At 39.9% G+C, this 17,835-nt stretch overlaps 3 protein-coding genes across 5 annotated transcripts; all 3 read right to left on the reverse strand.

Moving 5' to 3' along the window:
- Window positions 1–662: 662 nt before the first annotated feature.
- LOC113746379 (uncharacterized) lies at window positions 663–4,524 on the reverse strand. Its single transcript, XM_027281813.1, has 5 exons — window positions 4,355–4,524; window positions 4,011–4,247; window positions 2,419–2,648; window positions 1,826–2,127; window positions 663–935 (listed from the first exon to the last, which is right to left on the reverse strand). The coding sequence occupies exons 1-5, from the start codon at window positions 4,504–4,506 to the stop codon at window positions 750–752; spliced, it is 1,107 nt and encodes a 368-aa protein (XP_027137614.1). The 5' UTR covers window positions 4,507–4,524; the 3' UTR covers window positions 663–749.
- A 1,220-nt stretch (window positions 4,525–5,744) lies between these two features.
- Window positions 5,745–9,263, reverse strand: foxr1 (forkhead box R1). 3 transcript variants are annotated; one of them, XM_027281657.1, is made up of 8 exons: window positions 9,025–9,263; window positions 8,793–8,868; window positions 8,341–8,408; window positions 7,712–7,938; window positions 6,853–6,921; window positions 6,260–6,381; window positions 5,913–6,145; window positions 5,745–5,838 (listed from the first exon to the last, which is right to left on the reverse strand). In XM_027281657.1, the coding sequence occupies exons 1-8, from the start codon at window positions 9,143–9,145 to the stop codon at window positions 5,810–5,812; spliced, it is 945 nt and encodes a 314-aa protein (XP_027137458.1). In that variant the 5' UTR covers window positions 9,146–9,263; the 3' UTR covers window positions 5,745–5,809. The 3 variants fall into 3 exon arrangements, with proteins under 3 accessions (XP_027137458.1, XP_010736125.2, XP_027137459.1); XM_010737823.3 differs by lacking the exon at window positions 8,341–8,408 and having other exon boundaries at window positions 8,776–8,868; window positions 9,025–9,255; XM_027281658.1 differs by lacking the exon at window positions 8,341–8,408 and having other exon boundaries at window positions 9,025–9,059.
- Window positions 9,264–11,321: 2,058 nt separating this feature from the next.
- Window positions 11,322–17,032, reverse strand: LOC104924474 (V-type proton ATPase subunit d 1). Its single transcript, XM_010737821.3, has 8 exons — window positions 16,799–17,032; window positions 14,614–14,785; window positions 13,711–13,889; window positions 13,532–13,611; window positions 13,254–13,331; window positions 12,991–13,167; window positions 12,710–12,787; window positions 11,322–12,581 (listed from the first exon to the last, which is right to left on the reverse strand). Exons 1-8 carry the CDS (start codon window positions 16,923–16,925, stop codon window positions 12,420–12,422), a joined length of 1,053 nt encoding a protein of 350 aa, XP_010736123.1. The 5' UTR covers window positions 16,926–17,032; the 3' UTR covers window positions 11,322–12,419.
- Window positions 17,033–17,835: the final 803 nt, after the last annotated feature.

Here is a 17,835-nt window from a genome sequence, read left to right on the forward strand (position 1 = left end):
AGATAGAGATGAATTCATCTCAGCTCAGAGTGTTTCAAAGTTAGTCATGTCATTTTCTGAACTCATCTGACACGTTTCAGCTGCTTCCAAATGGCCGCTCGACCGCTCCGACGATATTTTTAATCATTCAAATTTGGCTGGGTGGTTAATAACACTTTCTTCTTTGGTCTGACAAACTATGAACAGATATTTATTCTTTCTTTACACTTCAGTAGAAGGAAGGTGATTTTATTTTTCAAAAACATTTATTCTCTGAATGATCTGAAGAACATTTAAAAACTGACTTATTTCCTAAAAAACAAATCAAACAAAAATATGCTTTGTTTTTATTTGGATCAACTATTATAACATGACATCCTGTCTCACCTTTCTGATGTTTCGATACAGGCCATGAGTGACTCACTTGTTAAATATACTTAGTTTGAGTTTACTTAGATTTGTCAAGAAGAAGTTTACAGATATAATTTCAGACAGAAATAAAACCACATTATATTCTAATAAAGTTTGATCAAACAAGTTATAAAGTTAGACATTTATCTTCTTTTACATTCACTAAAAAATATATTATTGATTGAATTAGACTTGATTACATTTAATTGATTGATTGAAATTGAGTTAATTGATCAATAAACATCCCTTATGTAAAATATCAAATAGAAGCAAACTATGCATTCATTGCTCAGAAGCATGTTATACATGAGATGTGTAAGGAGGGGTGCTCAGTGTCGCCCCAGTTTGTAGTACCACCCTCAATAGTAACACAGGAAGTTCCATTTCTCCAAACAGTTGGTGGGGTGTATACCGGCTGTGTCATCCCTCAAAAAAGCTCCACAGTGCTGCTCCTCGACGGGGCAGAGGGGCAGATCAGAGTAAGACACTGTCACCCTGTTCGTAAACACCCAGTGACCGGCCAGGAAACGGAGGCCTGTCCACACCTGAGGACAGGAAACAGCTAATGAACCCCCGTAGACGTGTAAACAGAGATCAGCCCAAGATCAGTTCTAACTCTTTATATTCAAACCATTAAGGTTTAACTATTTTTACATTATCGAGAGCCCAGAAAAGCTATTTTTACGTCCGTGATGTAATGTCGATGTAAGGTTTATGGGCCTGGCTCGAGCTCATGGGAAACAAGAGATGTTAATAAGTGGTGGGCCACACAGAAGCAAAGCTTTTTTTGGTGCATGTGCTGAGTGAGAGGATTTTACTGGAATAAATGGGAACCATCTTTCAGTGTTTTTCTCTTTTTTGCTTATCCGTCAATATCCTCTTCAGACCTTTCACCTCTGCCACAATGTCCATAAAGGGTGTTTGGCACGGTTACGTTGCCCGCTTGGTGGCAATCCCAAAGGTCCTGTTGTAGCTGCGTAAACACCAACACTCCCTTACAGCTCTGAGCTCACATTCTAGGCACGAAGGCTGAGAGCTAACAGCAGCTACGGTGGCAGAGGTTTACTTTACTGTCCGTAAATAAATCAGAGTGTTGACTGTGAGACCAAAAGGGAACAGAGGGGGATGACAGAGGCACTATTCACCTGATTACATGTCAACGTAGCATCGAGATGATATTAAATCTGTAGTTTTAATGTAGAACAGCTACCGAATGGGGCTTTAAAGAACATGAAATCAGCTCTAATTGTAAGTACAGTAATATTATGGGTTACAATGACTAGGGCTACCTGCTGGCATTGAGTTTGACCTCAATGTTTTTTGTCTCTACAGAGCAGTAATTTGTGTACATGGCTTCCCTGTTGTTCCTCATATCCCACTTTAACACATAGCAACAGATCTCACGTCAACATTTCTTACACGAATATGAACCCACCTTCTCAGTGCCGCCCTCATACTCAATCATACTCATCATGTTGGCGTGGTCTGCTCCAGGCTGCACGCTGACAAGCTTGTAACCGACGATCATGCAGTATTCCAGCGCCTCCTCCCAGGTTTTGTTCTCCTTTATCAGGATCAGGTTGTCCTTGTAGCAGATGAATGGAAACCGGTCTTCACAGTTTTGGGGGACCATGAGCTTACTTCTAGAGGAAATGGAGGCACAGCTTCCATCTATGTTTTGGTGCCACCCTTCATCTGCATAGTCGGACAAACCCGTGCTCCACTTCCACGTCTCTCCTGCAGAACAGAAGTTTAAACTTCATTGATACAAACATGGTGAATGTCTGCCTTATTACTGTGTTTCAGAAAATCAACTATCCATCCTGCCATCAGCTTTATGGTTTAAGACAGCAGTTGATGTGTCATAAAGTCTTAAAGCATAAAGCTCAATGAGATGAGGCAGATGTAGAGCGATTACATACTGACTTAACAAATTTAGTGCCATCTTAGAAAAGAGCTCACCAATGGATGAGTTTTTAGACTGAATATGTAAGAATAGTTAACAGTAGTAGCTGTGTTTGTCTTTACCATCTCTGTGCAATCCAATCCAGACTGGAAAGTCCGCCTCACTGACAGAATCATTCAAGTTTTGACTTGTAAAGAGAAACGCCAGATCAGTGAACCCTTCATCTTTGCAGTGCTGCTTCGCTTCAGACCATGTCTTTGACTGTGGTATAAATGTGTAGACATGACGGTAGCTGTTTCTCGATTTATAACAGATGAAGAAAAGAAATTCGCCACATGAAGTGCCATAAAACCTGTAAAGTGAAGTATGAACAGTTGCCTCTGTTATAATAGGACCACAGCAGTGTTTTCCTTTTTAAATTTAATACAAATAACTAAAAGTTTGTCACTGCTGCTGACTACTTTCCAAATCAAATCATACTTTGTGTTTTTGAGTGCTGTCCCTTCTGGTGGCTGAGAGAGTTCAATGCATTGTATCTTAAGAAAACGCATGCAAATAAACAAAGCACAAGCAAACACGATTTGACAACATATGCAGAATTTTAAAAACACAATGACAAAAGAAAGAACTAATTTAACTAACAAAACCTTTGGAATAAAAACCAAAGAGCATGCTAGTAAATAGTAAGCCTCTGTGTTCGGATAATATCTTAGATAACGCACCAATATCAAAACATTAAAAGGAATTTGATTGAAAGGAGTATTGAACGGAATATAAAAATTTAAATATTTGCAGGTGTTTTCTGAAAGCCTGACTGATCTGAAAGTTTGGTTTCGATAAGTCAGAAACTACGAAAATAAAGAATAAGAAAAGGAAAATAAAGTTGTGCAACTGAAACTGCAATTCAGGTTAAAATTGCAGCAAACTTGTTGAGCAGCTACTTTTTCCAAGAACACAGTGCAACCAATCACTCTTCTTGTTTCAATAAAGAACTTTGTGCTTTGCCTGTTGTTTTTAACATGAAGCAGCAGCAGTGAGGAGTTCTCGATTTGCGTTGGGGTTGCTTGGGTTTACATGTTGCTCAGCTGATTAAGGAAGGTTTTCTGGATCGTAGAATAGGACTTTGTCTTATCTACTTATGAGCTGTTGTTCCACTATGTTTCTACAGTACCCCTAGTTTCTCCTACACACCGGGAAGATGAGCTTTATTCAGTCGGTTGCAATCGTTAGCCTTAGTGCGAGACGCCACGAAATTCTACACACTGGAGCTTTAAGTGCACTCAGTAACCACCAGTTTCCATCGAATTGAGCACATGGTGGAATTGTGGGTCTCTGTAAATAATATTATAAAGAGTACGATGCAGACCTGCTCTGTATGTAAAGTGTCATGAGATAACTTTTGTTATGATATGGCGCTATATAAATAAAATTGAATTATTAAGAGGTAATATATATATATATATATATCTTAGACTCAGTCTTAAATCTAGTCTAATGAGGGGAAAGGGAAAGATCAAAGTTTACCCAGATAAAAATGTTTAAGAATAGAGTCCAGTGGCTGCTTGGACAAATGATACAGAATGTTACAAAACGTAAAAACCCACAGCATGCTTGGGAAAAAAAATTCTACAGTAATACAGTAGTAAATGCATGCAATTTGTGCATGTGAATCTGCTTAACATTTAAAAATTATATAAAAACAGTCTCCCATTACTTTGAATCGACAGAATAGAGCATAGCGCAGCTTTCACCATCATCTGGCTCGTTGTACGCCCATTTGCCAATGAGGTTGTTCCTATATTGACCAGCCCAAACCCAATCCCATCTGGAAGTGCTGTCGTCGTCGACGTTTGGATTGCGCAGGTCGATCCATGCAGCATAGCGGGTCATATCCATATTGTTTAAATCTGAAGGCGTATAGATGGTGGCCAAATCAATGTAGAGTCCTGAACTATTTGGACACAAAAAAAAAAAGTTAGTTAAAGTAGCCTTTGTAGAACCACAGATTTTAACCTCTAATACCTATTGATGATAATGTGAATAAAACGTAAACCTCACTTTCTGCAGTAAGCTTGAGCTTGGCTCCAGGTGTAATGGAGACGTATGTAGGAGTAACGCCTCCACGCGATTGATCCCGATGCAGGCACACCAATTTGGAACATGATGAAAAGAAGGAGGAAGACTCCTGAGGGGCCGCTGCTCATCATCATCGTCTTCAGAATTCAAAAGTTGTACAGAGAACAAAAAAAATGCTCAGCAGCTGAATGCAATCATTAAGTAGATTCAAGACAACAGCGTATTTGTGAATTTCCTATAAAAGCATACTAATGTGTAATATTGCCTAGCTCAGGACATTAATATGCAGAAATTAAATCAGCCTAATCAATAGTGTCGATGTCCTCACCTGTCCTGATGTGATCAGTAAGAAACTCCTGGTGCTGCTCAATGAGCCTCCGACACCCAGCTGAACACCTCACCTCATCAAGTTCTGTATAAAGGAGCAATCATTTGACTTGCAGGCACACTTAAATCAACTATCTGCTGGCATGCTTCACCAGAAGCCATTTGAGTGTTGGCAAATGAAGACAGATTTACCTACCATCCTGAAGTACTCCACACAATTTGTCAGCTTTAAACACGTACCAAAAAAAATGTAATTTTAAAGCGACATGACGTATAATTGAGAATAGCGCAGCAACTCCTACAGATTTACAGAGTTTTCTGATGGACTGTAAACTAAACTGCTGTCGACTGTAGCTGCTGTGAGCTGAGGTCAAATCACAGGGGTAGTATTAGTATTAGGAACACAGGTGTTTTGGACCAAAGGGAAGCAGAGAAATGCTAATAAAAAAGGAGGCAAAGCCGGTGTTGTGCCAGCACAGGAGCTGGGCAAGCGGGCAATGTAACTGGGTTTAGCAGCCTCTCTGGATATACCAGCACAGGTTAAGACCAAAGAGGACATTGACAGAGGAAGCCAAGAACAGAAAATGAGTGACAGAGCAAGAAGCAATTGGACAAGAGTAAATCTGGGAGAGCCTGTTCATTGTTGGCGAAAGAGCCTCGTGAAATAAAAGACAGATGGCGGGCTGACTTCTTGCAGTAGACTCGCTAGTTTTTCCTCATAAGCCAATCATCGACAGCCAATAATTTGAACAATATTGGACAGCACCGACAAACGAGGATGCCTGTTGATAAGCCGAAGTTCCAAAGGACATGAAGTGTATTTTGCCATTATATCTGGAGGACTTTCAGGACTGACTCCTCCATGGAATGAATCCACTTACTTGTGAATGTATACATGAAAATGTATTCATTTATTTGGAGGATGTTAATTTAACTGTGCACATCTTTTTTTTTTTAATTCCAACCCTTTTCTCCAGGGATCTTAAAATATTTACAAGAATTCAACATATACATTCGAAATAATTTACAGCATAACAGAAGAAACTTTCTGCATATAAAGTTTTATTATGCATAGATTTAAACTGATACTGATACTTTTCACAACATCAATCACAGTGCAAGCAGAGTCCGAATTATATCTGAAACAGAAAGAAAAATTCATGAGTGATAAATACTTCTGTCTGGAGCAGCGACTCCCTTGAGTCATATTCACCTGGGTGGGACATGCTTCTCTCCAGCTGCTTGAAGGATTCTCCTGTCAATGTCCGGATCTCGTCTTTCAGCCGGCGTTGGCCGTCCAGAGTCAGGTGCCAAAAACAAGATTTCCTCTTGCCATCTCCGCACAGCTGGTTGCAGGTTTTGCGGAAGCTGTTGTTGAAGCAAAGGTTGTGTCGGATGGTGTTCTTCCAGCCATCTGGAGCTGTCTGAAAGAACGGGAAGTGCTCTCTGAGAAGAGGACAGGGAGAAATATGAGCAATAGATGATTGGATGATCTCATTGGACAGGACCTTTATTCCTCACATAAAACTGTTGTGTTTTAGCAAAGCAACACATTCTGACCTGGTGAAATGGTAAATCTGCTGGACTTTGAGGCTCCCAGTATGGCTGCTCTTCAGCGCCAAGGCGATGAGGATGCAATAGTTCACTGGTGGACGAGGCCAGCAACCTGGCTTCAGGGTCCACTTGTTCGTGAAAGTTTCCAAACAAAAAGAAGAAACAGATCCAAACTTCACACTTTAGCTCAAATTTAAAAAAGGTCCAGTGTGTAAGATTTAGGAGGATGTATTGGCAGGCATGGAATATAATATTCATTTGTGTATAATCACCTTAAAAATAATAATCGTTGTTTTTGTTGTCTTAAAATGACCTCCCATATCTAGAGTCAGAGCAGGTCCTCTTTCATGGAGTCCGCCAATTTTCTACAGTAGCTCAAAACAGACAACTCAGTCACTAAATCCTACACACTGCACCTTTAAAAAGGGGGATCTGTACTGAATATTAATGACTAAATAAGCAAAGTTATAGGTTTGGACAAAAGCATCATTAGGTTTAACTCCCAGGGAGAATGGAACAGATAAAAAAAAATGGAAATTTTATGCAATAACTTTGTGTACATGCAAAACACATATTTAATAAGAGCGAAGTGTTCTTACCCTGGCCTTCGCGGTCCGTCCTTTGCGTCTGTTCTTAGCTGGTTGACAGGAGACGTCTTCATTGTTAATCTAATAGTCAAGGATGGTGGGATTACATTCATAAGTTGTTTGAATAATTCTGTCTCGTAAAAATCACATTAATTTTGTAGCTAAGAACACAGTGACCTGGTATTAATGTGGTCTGTATCAGAAGAAACTGAATGCCGGCATGTTGCATTGCAACAGGAAAGCTAATAGAAAGTGTTTGCATTGTCGAGTCTGAACACTTGTTAAACCTTTACCACATTACTGTCACAACAAACTGAAAGGTCAGCTACTGCTACTGCAACCTCTTCTGATGACCCCTTCCAGACAAATAAGTAGAGCCATCATGTCTTTTCTTGACCTGGGACGCTCTATATATTTCTAAACAAGGTCACAAGCTTTTCTTACCCAATCGGAATATAGGGATCAGAGCACAACCAATGATCCGCCAGTTTCACAACTCGGCTTTACGGTTACAAAACATGATGTTTTAAATTGCAAATCACAGCACAGACCAAAATCAGGCAACAAGAACACTTAGTAAGCAGGTCTAAATGCAAAAGTGCATGATCAGATCAGCTGTTAATTCAAGAGGGAAACAAAAATGAGTTTGCAAACATGTTATGTCTCCTGCTTCCTCCCTCCTTTCCAAAGCCAGTTTTATATTATTAAATATTTAAAATACAGCATTGTTTACATATGATACTAGCTACAAGTCTTCTGCATTTCTTGTGGTGTTACGACCACCTGTAGACCAGTGGAATATAGTGCAACACTGGTATGAATGTGTATTATGTCATGTGGGAACCTTTAAGACGAGTTGTGTATACTGTACCATGTACTCAGTGGAGGAGGAAACAGAGTGAGCATCATGGTCGGCAAACATGTGGAGGTCTGAGTTAAGCTGACGTCGGGTGTCAGCAGGGTCCAGTCGAGGTGTTGGGATTTCCTCTGCAGGGTCACACAGAGTCTGCAGATCAGCTGCTGTTTTTTTTCCGTATTGGATCGGGCAGGCGATGTTGGGATTAACCAACAGCCACAGGTTTGGCTTCACAAACGTGTCTGATGGACAGAAAAGTCAGGACAACAACAATCAGTTCATCGTAATTCACTCACAGAAACAAAAAGAGGTTACCTCAGAATAAACTGAGCTGACGATTTAATGTTTCTGGCACATTGTGAAAAGACGTTCCACCTTTCCAAAAGAAATTCCAAAATGAATGCCAATATTTTTAGCCTCAAAAAATGGAAAATATTGCAATAAAAGACAGATGGAAGAGGGTTATGACATGGATGTAAACACTGCAGGTTTTAAAATACTTAAAAACAAGGAAGGAAATAAGGTCAACACATTTGTTTAAAAGGAATAATTCAACATTTGGGGGAGCAGACAGACACTTATTGACTTTTTTTAAGAGTTAGATAAGATAATGGACGATGCTCTCGTACCCGCTTGTTGCTCACCTGACTCTGTATGGAGTTTAAGAACAAGAAGAGGAAATACGGAAGACCAAGAAGAAAAATAACAGTAACTGAAAAAAAAATAGATATTATATGATAAATATTAAGCTACATGGGAAAAACAGCTGACCTGCCACCTAGTTCAAGTAAAAAAAGAACAAAAACAAGAAATCTCCTCTCACAGTATATTGCTTTCAGTCTTTCAGTCGTCAGCCGTCTCCTGGCTGTAGTTTTAAATGGACAGATTCATTTTCTCAGTTAAGACAAGAATTTATGAGAAAAATGTCCCTAAAAGTCAAACTATGAACCTATGCACACACACACTATAAATCTTAACTATGTGAAAAAAGTAGAAAGCTGACATATTGTTGCTGAATTAGCAGCTTAATCCACAAATATTGATTGAAAAATGCATTTTTTTTTTCTTCCTCGGCTCACCTGACATTTTATCGTACCAAATGAATTCATCTTTTCTTCTCGAGGCTCTTGCAGACGGTCTCTGGACCACGTACTGATCATTCAGTTTGTCATCTGTCCTCAGTGATAGAGAACACATGGACACGTTACACACTAACAAACTGCACGTTTCGCTCTGTGTCTTGTTTATTTACTGATGATCTGTGTTTTAACGGTGATTCTGGTTCATGTGACTGAGTGAAAATCATCAAACACTACAGAGAAAGTCACCGTGGTAAAACTGGTCTGAGGTTGTTGCCAGTTTCAGCTCCTTGTCCATGTCCCAGTCCGTCAGGCCGACAGAGCAGTGCAGGTCAAATAGCCGAGCTTTGGTTTTAAGCTGTAAGGTCATGGTTGGATGTTTCACAGGTTTGTTCCCTCTCACTCTCTCAGAATCTCTCTGATAAACCCTGCCGACTGTTCATACGACAGCTGCAGCTGAACCGCCTGATTGGACTCAATTAAACCTAAAGAGAGTTCAGCACAGGGGGCAGGCACGGACTGATAATCTGGCATAACGTGCATTTGGGCCGATAAATCCCGATATATATATATAATATATAATATATAATATATATATATATATATAGATATAATATATAATATAGAATAGAGATATATATATATAACATATAGACCAATATTTAAAAATAAATAGAAAAACAATTAAAAAATAAATAAAATAAATACATATATATATATATGTGTGTGTGTGGTGTGTGTGTGTGAAAATAAATAAATAAATAAATATATATATATATATTTATTTTTTATTTTTTTTATTTTTCTATTTAATTTTTTTTTCTGACCGGCCCATAACCAGTAGTTACACAGCCCAAACACACTGAAAACACCCCGTTCGCTTTGGTCCCCGCCTACAGGCACAAAAAAAAAAAAAAAAAAAGATGTGCAAGACTTTGTTTCCTTACCACCCGGCCTAACACGCTGACTGACAGGGGGCCGGCCAATCACATCATGAAACACCTCCCCCCTTGAGAAGCCCCTGGCTGCAGCAATATATATATATATATATATATATATATATATATAAATAGTCTTTATTGAAGACCTTGTTCACCATTCACCAACAATAAAATAGTCTAATTTCTTATTAGACTATTATTGTTTGTGGGTGAGTACTAGGCTGTCCTATGGCTTAAGTTGCTTTGTGTTGTCCTGCAGATATAGCAGCTCTTTATGTAGCCTAGGTGGTAGAAGACAATGTAGGCTACATAACGGATAGAAAATCTCACTTTTAAAAATTATATAATTTTGTCTATGTTATGTGAATGCAGCTGCAGGTATCTGTACGTTCCAGTAATTCTAGCCTAGGCATATGTAAAGCCACCACCACTCACCAAAAATGTGAGTGAAAAGTGAAGAGTCAGCACTCTCAGTTTCTTTGTTCAACTAGTAGTCAAAGACAATGTAAGTTAGCCTGCAATGAAAGACATCATAAATAATAAAATGACATCATTTTGTTCATTGCTAGTGTTATGTGAATGCAGCTGTGTGTTTGTTTAGCAGAGAATCTAATAATTCTGGACCTGACTGCATCTTTATGTAAATTTATAAAAGAAAAAAAAAACAAAAAAAAAACTCACCCCACAAATCTGATCCATCATTTCTCATCACTATTCTTTCTCTTTCTCTTTTCTTCCTCCCTGAAACACATAGGCACACCCAATAGGATGAATGCTGCCTTCAGATTCATTACTGTGATTGAGTGGTGCAGTGTATTAAATAGTAGTGTTATAGTAGTAGTATAGTGTTAATAAATGACAAGTTTAGAAGTATTTAAGTCATTGCATGGCTCAAGGTTTGTTGTTTTAAAGACTTGCACAGTTGCACCGAAAAGACTGAAAAGGTGTGTTATCAAATGTTGTGGGCCGGTCTGGTCCAAAATGCCAGGGCCGATTTTGTATCATACCTTAGATTTAATGTTTGAATAATTTGAGTTACTTAAATTGGGCTTGATTAATTAAAACATCCACCTTTTCTGATTGATGTTCCCCATGAAGTTCAGGTGATGTCACCTGAGTGTAGATGAAAATTTCATTGACAATGATCTTGTCTCCACACTGAGACTGAAATATCTGAATTAGTGGATGAATAGGCATGTAAAGCCACTCATGGTCCCCATAAGATTAAGGTTATTGGCTAGTGAAGTGTCCCAATTAAATTTGGTACACACGTTCATAATCAATAACTCTTCAACTAGCGCCGTTATCAGGTGAAAATTTCCATTTCTAAAATACCTTTATGACCAAATACCTGCTAAACTAATGCATTTCCCCATCAGCTTTGTAATTTCGTTTAGTGCCCCTCCCACCTCACAGAGCCGCTTACATGACCGTAGACTCTTTGATTATATTTCATATTTTACTGCACGTCGTTCTTGACGTTCTTGTGCGATAGCTGTGATGATATTTGTTCGGCTGGCTGTAGAGTTACAAACTAAACTTTTAGCTCGAGCATCTTTTTTTCCTACGTCTGTCGCCTGCACAAACACATCAAACCATTCAGCGTCCGTGAGCGCAGTTTAGTCTGTTTAATTTCTGTCACATTTACAATACACATCTCACAAGTAAGAAACAGATCAAACCAGCAATAAATCAATTTTTACAGCATGAGAAAAAAACAAAAAACAATCATATACTCGTCTTTAAATATCTATATCTTTGTATACTTTAAACATTAAGTCTGTGTCATACTCACTAGATTTTGCTTCGTTCCAGTTTGTTCATTTACAGAAATTTTGAAGAGTTCAAACAGGACCACGGGACTGGAGGACTGGACGCTCCCGTTCAAGCTGTTGTATTTTTTAATATCCAACAACAATCTAGTTTCAAACAGGTAATCAGGTTGGGCTCACACATTTCACTCGTTAAGTTTTTGGGAGGGGGGGTAAACCACAGTAATGACCAGACATGCTGACAAAACCTAAGCACTAAAAACAGAAATAAATAAATGGTTATGTAGAATCTGGTGGAGGAATGTTTTCGTGTCCGTGACGTTCTGGTATGAACATTAACTTTTGTCATTTTACTGATTTTGGTAGGTGATGAATCCAAAACATTCAGTACACTGAACATTTAAATGTTTCATGTGCCTGGAGAGCAACCCTAAATGGATTATTTACAGTAATCTAGATCAAGCTTCACTTCACTTCCAAGATTTCCCTGTTCTCGTGTGTGTCAGCTTAGTAACTTGGATATTCCTTTACTGTTTTTACTAGCCGATGTGTCAAGTAGACAAGGTGTGCCGCATGAAGACACACCGTGCCTCAGGAAGTTTGGACAATCAGAGCTAAAAGTGTTTGAAAGTCAAATGAGTTGCCTCCTTTATCAGGTGAGCTGATAAAAGTACCTCTGCTGGATCAGGCTCATGTGATTCTTCTCCAGTTTAAAACTGGATTTAAGTCGACTGTGTTTTTACTGTCTGAGTAATAGTGAGCCGGGAAACCAATTTACAGCCACGAGTGAAGAATGGAAATAATTTAGCATCAATCCATCAGAATCTTTAACACCGAGGTGAGAGTAGAGATACTGTTCAAGACATGAGACTGAATGAAATGATGGTGGGACAAAGAAGGAGGAAGAGACGGGAGGTCACGAAGAGTAGGCTCAAAAGATTGGAATGTAGTTGTCGATCTTGGCGCGGTGCCGCTGGGCGATGCACTCGGCGATCCACACGATGTTCCTGCACTCCTGCTCCTTCAGCTTGACGTAGGCGTAGAAGACACTGAAGTGGAACTGGTTGAGGAAGGCCAGCTTGTTCAGCTTCACCTGCGAGGACGAGGATGAAGAGATAATGACGAGCACACTCCTAATTACCATACGGATTCATGTTTACACTTCACGTCAATCTATGAGATAATCATAGACATAGACGAGTATGTGATGACGTGTGTCACCTCATGCTCGAAGAATCGGTCCTCCAGTGTTTTGTCGCCCGGGTTGCTGCCGGCTCCCTCGAACAGCAGCTTGTACTCCTGAGGACACAACCACACAGACATTTTAATAATCATTATCATTAAGTGTTTCACACGAAAAAGGAAAAAGAGAGCGTGAGCAAACAGGCTGATTTAAAAGAATCGTTTAGCAGCTCCACTGACAAAGTTTGCCCAAACTTTAGATGCAGAAATCTGAACTTTAGATTTAAAAGCCGAGTTTTTCTTCTCGTTTTTGGACTTACGGGATAGAAATCAGCGACGGCCTTGACCTGCTCGTAGTCATCTGCCCGGGCCAGCTGAGCAAGACCTTCTGGGTAAAGCTTGCCGCAGTGTGGGAAGAGCTTGGCGCGATCCTCCTTGGACAGCTCTGTGCCGAACGAGTTGATGGTGATGATGAAGGCTCTCCTGTCGGCCTCGAACTGTAGCAACGCACAGCGTGAGTCAGCGTTTTCGTGTATACACTTTTATGTCACTACACCCACTGCAGACGTTCTCCACCACTCACCTCCAGAATGGGACACATGGTGTCGGCCGTGGTTCCTCCGAGGTTGGAGCAGAACTTGTAAAAAGCCTCCAGGTAAGCCTGCGAGGACACGATTCAAAATATGCTTCAGCCAACAAACAAATACATGAACAAAATCCTCACAGTTCCAGATCCAAATGTTTTTAGTTTATTCCCAATTTTTAATCTTGTCTAGTCCAGTAATTTACCTAACTATGCAACTGTGGAGTATCTTTAATCATTTTTATAATTCATGACTTTACTGCATGTTCATCGTTTACCTTGTAGAGCGTGTTACGAATGATTTCAATGTTCATCTCATCCAAGTCCTGTTCAGATATGCAGTCCTGGAAGAAAGCAGCTGAAAGAAAAAAAAGGACTTTATACTTTGGCGCCACCTAATGTTCAACAGGACACACTGCTTTTCAGTTTAAATGTCACTTTAAATGAAGGTACACACCTAAGGGAGTGTCGACCAGGATGGCGTTGTAGAGCTCGGCGGGGGTCTGAGCGATGTTGACTGCCTCCATCTGCTCGAAGCTGCCCAGCGGGTGACACTTTGGCACCAGCTCGGAGATGGCCCGCTGGTGGAGGGTGCCCGTGATCAGCAGGATGACGTTATCGATCATGTAGCTGTACCTGAAGTCACGAGGTCGGAGAGAACGGGGTCGTCAAGAGAAAGAAGCAGAGAAGCTAATTTAACATTTTATTTCCCGGTTTTGGTGTTCATGTCTGCTTTTTGTTTCTTTCCAACAACGTAACTCAGATTCACAGCAAGTGTGCTGACTACACCTAAATGCACCAACAGGTTTCCAACGCAGCTTGCAGCTGAAGAACCACAAGATAACATAGACGGTAATGTGACTGAATATTCACTCTTAAGCGAGTTTGTTCACATTAATAGTCAAAGCTTGTTGTGTATCCTCTAAACTGGACGTTTTCATTTGAATTTGGCGTAATGTTACTTTATCATGTTTTTTAATAATTGGTTTTCGCATTATTTTTTTGATCCCTGTTGTTTATTTGATTTTGTTTTGTTTTCTACTGACATTTATTTATTCATGTTTTACATTTCACTGTTTTTGTCTTGCTGTTGTTTAAAATGTTGCGACGTGAAGCACTGTGGACTTTGTGTGAAAGGTGAGCTTGGTGTGTGTCCACCACTGACTTTACACTCCACCAGGTGAAGTCCCTTCACAGGATCACCACGTGATGTAAGACAAACTTAAAGTGAAGGCCACTTTCATAGATGTACATCATCATCATCATCATCATCTGGAAACGTTCTGGATCAAAACGTATTTAAGTGTTGAGATGGAGAACATTTACAGCAAACGTTACAACACAGCAGCTTTTTGCTTACGTGATGAAGTCCATGAAGCTGGCGAGCGGCTCGTACGACTGGTTCCTCATGTGGCGAAACTCCACCACCATCTTCTCCTTCAGCTTGTCGTCGATGACGGACACAGTGAGAGGAGACGCCTCGTTGGCCAGGAAGCTGCCGTAGTCTGTGCTCTGCAGGTGGAGCTTCAGATCTGCCGGGCAGGTGGCCGGAGGAGAGGAGAGCTGGTTAGAAAGCCTCATCATGACTGGCATCGTATACAGTGAACACTGCTGCTGCTCTTTTTTCCCACCCAATTTATAATATCCAATTCTCTTTGCACTGCCCACTGAGGACAGGAGACAGACATGTGCTACCTCTATGACAAGGAGGCATCGGGCACTTCTGTTCCATCATCAGTTCATCAATTAACGACTCTCACATTGATTCCTGTTTAATTTTCTGTGCAGAAACAGAGGTGTTCAGCATATCTCGCATGGTGCTAATGTTATGAAATCAGGATATTTACCCTCGGTAGCAGACAGGCTTTGGACTGTTTAGGATATTTACCCTCGGTAGCAGACAGGCTTTGGACTGTTTCTCCTCCACCATGACTACTTCCTGCTGTGAGTTTCCAGCATGAGTTTGATGTTATTACTGACCCGATCTCGGTGGATCGGATCATTTGTGTTATAAAAATTAGGATTATACTGGGGTGCAGATGTTTTAACTCATGTAGATAGTGCGTCCTGTCTTTTGCATGTCTCGCATACTTCCCTTAGTTGGCCTCTGATTTACTGAGGCTGGCAGAGAGACAATTATAAATTAGTAGAGACAGGCTAGGGGAGTACCATGTGGATATAAAATATAATGCTCATTCTTAAGCAGTAAACCAATAAAAGGAATGTTATGATGTTATCTGTATCAGTGGGAAGGTGTTCGATACAGCCCATTTTTAAAAAAATGTATAAGAACCAACAGTTAGAGCTCCTCGAGAAGCCTTTTCTCTGCAACTCTTTTTGTGTGTTGCACTGTTAAAACGCTCCTTCTTGTACAAGAATAATAAATCCAACTTAAACTTTGATACTTTGAATCCAGTCTTCCTTATTCAAGGGTTTTTCTTTAAAAAAAATATCTGTAACAATTTGGAACTGGTTCTCGATTCCCAACCTGACCTGCCAGTGAGGACGTTCATTGTTCTCAGGACCAGAGTAGAAAACATCAAAGTGTCAGTAACACAGCAACAAATATGAGAGACCTCAACACTGTGCTCTGCCTCTAGGCAGCCAAAAGATGAATTAGGGGTGAAACTAAGGATTATTTTATTAATCTGTCAATAATGTACTCTAATTAATCGATTACATGTTTGATCCTTATTGTAGGTTATAGATGTTTCTGTCTGTTTATTGTAGGTTATAGATGTTTGTGTCTGTTTATTGTAGGTTATAGATATTTCTGTCTGTTTATTGTAGGTTATAGATATTTCTGTCTGCTTATTATGGGTTTTTTTGCCTTTTCTACTTTTTTCTAACTCTGTAGTGTATGCTACACTTTCCTCTGCTGCTGTAACAAGTACATTTCCCCGTGGTGTGATGAATAAAGCATATCTAATCTAAATCTAATCTAATCTTATGTAATAAATAGTGTAAATAGACGAGCAGGCAGTGGCTCAGTCTGTAGAGACCGGTAGGGTTTGCCGGTTGAAGTCCAGTATGGACCAAAGTATTGAAGCTGGAGAGGTGTCGGTTCACCTCCTGGGCTCTGTCGATGTGCCCTTGAGCAAACCTTACACACTGGCCCTTTAATGTAGGAGCTGCACAGCTGCAGTGACCTTTGCTCCTGTAAGTCTTCTTGTAAAACGAGTTTCCTGCAGTAAAGCCTCAGCCTGATAAACTACATGTCCCTGCAGTGCAGCTAATGCTGTCGTCATTTCATTAATGAACTAAAGCCTGTGTGGTCGTGTCTAACGCAGCAGTGTAACATCTGTAGTTTCAGTTCCTCTGATGATCATTGATCAACACTGTGCTGTGTGTGCTTAGCTTCTGTTAGCTCAGCTGGCTTAGCCTCGGCTGAAGACAGCAGCCAGCTAAAAAAAAAAAACATCTGACGGTTTTCCCGCCTTTAATGAATATATCCCAACAGTAATAATGATGATAACACGGAGCTGAGTGTTGGACATTAATGACAGCCGGTGGATTTAGCCGTTAGCCGCTCGTTAGCATCTCACCTTCCAGGGTCTCGCACTGGACGAGGTTTAAATAATCCGCCTGCGACAGGATCCCCGCTTTGAATCCTCGGACCAGCCCCTCCAGGTAGCCGTTGTCGACGTTGAAGTAAAGCTCGGAGAAAGGCATCCTGTCTGATTCGTCTCTGCCTGTCCGGGGAGAAGAAGAAGAAGAAGAACCGTCCGATCCTGTCCTAGCTGCCGAGCGTTAGCAGCGTCAGCTGACTGAACCATGTGACCGATCAGATGACGGTCACATGCTGCGTGCGTGCGTGTGCGCGCGCGCGTCCTGTCAGTGCACGGTTTGCATTGACGTCACCTCTCTTTCTAATCGCAACAAATCAAATCATTAGGGAAATTTCACACCCATGCATGTAAATTTCAAGATTCATCACCATCATTTAAACTGTTTTTTGATTAGATTACATCATACTTTATTTATCCCACAACGGGGAAATTCACTTGTTACAGCAGCAGAAAGTGTAACATACAGTACAGAAGTAGAATCAAATAAAAGGGCAAAAACCCACAGAAATTAAAATTGCTTTTAATGTTTAATGTCTAATGTGTTTTTAGTGCACTGTCTTATATTATACACAATAAACAGACAGAAATATCTATAACCTACACAATAAACAGACAGAAATATCTATAACCTACACAATAAACAGAAAGAAATATGTATAACCTACAGTAAACAGGTAGAAATATGTATAACCTACAGTAAACAGATAGAAATATGTATAACCTACAGTAAACAGATAGAAATATGTATAACCTACAATAAACAGATAGAAATATGTATAACCTACACAATACACAGACACAAATATCTATAACCTACAATAAACAGACAGAAATATCTATAACTTACACAATAAACACGAAAAACAATCAACCTTCAAAACAGACAAGTACTGAGGATAAAAGTGGCATGATATATAAAAGTATTGTAATGTAAAGTGACCATAGTGTGAGAAATATTGCAAAGGAAAGTGACCATAATATAAATAATATTACAAAAGTAAGTGACGATGATA

This window comes from Larimichthys crocea, chromosome VIII (genome assembly GCF_000972845.2).
Source record: "Larimichthys crocea isolate SSNF chromosome VIII, L_crocea_2.0, whole genome shotgun sequence".
NCBI classification, from domain to species: Eukaryota; Metazoa; Chordata; class Actinopteri; family Sciaenidae; genus Larimichthys; species Larimichthys crocea.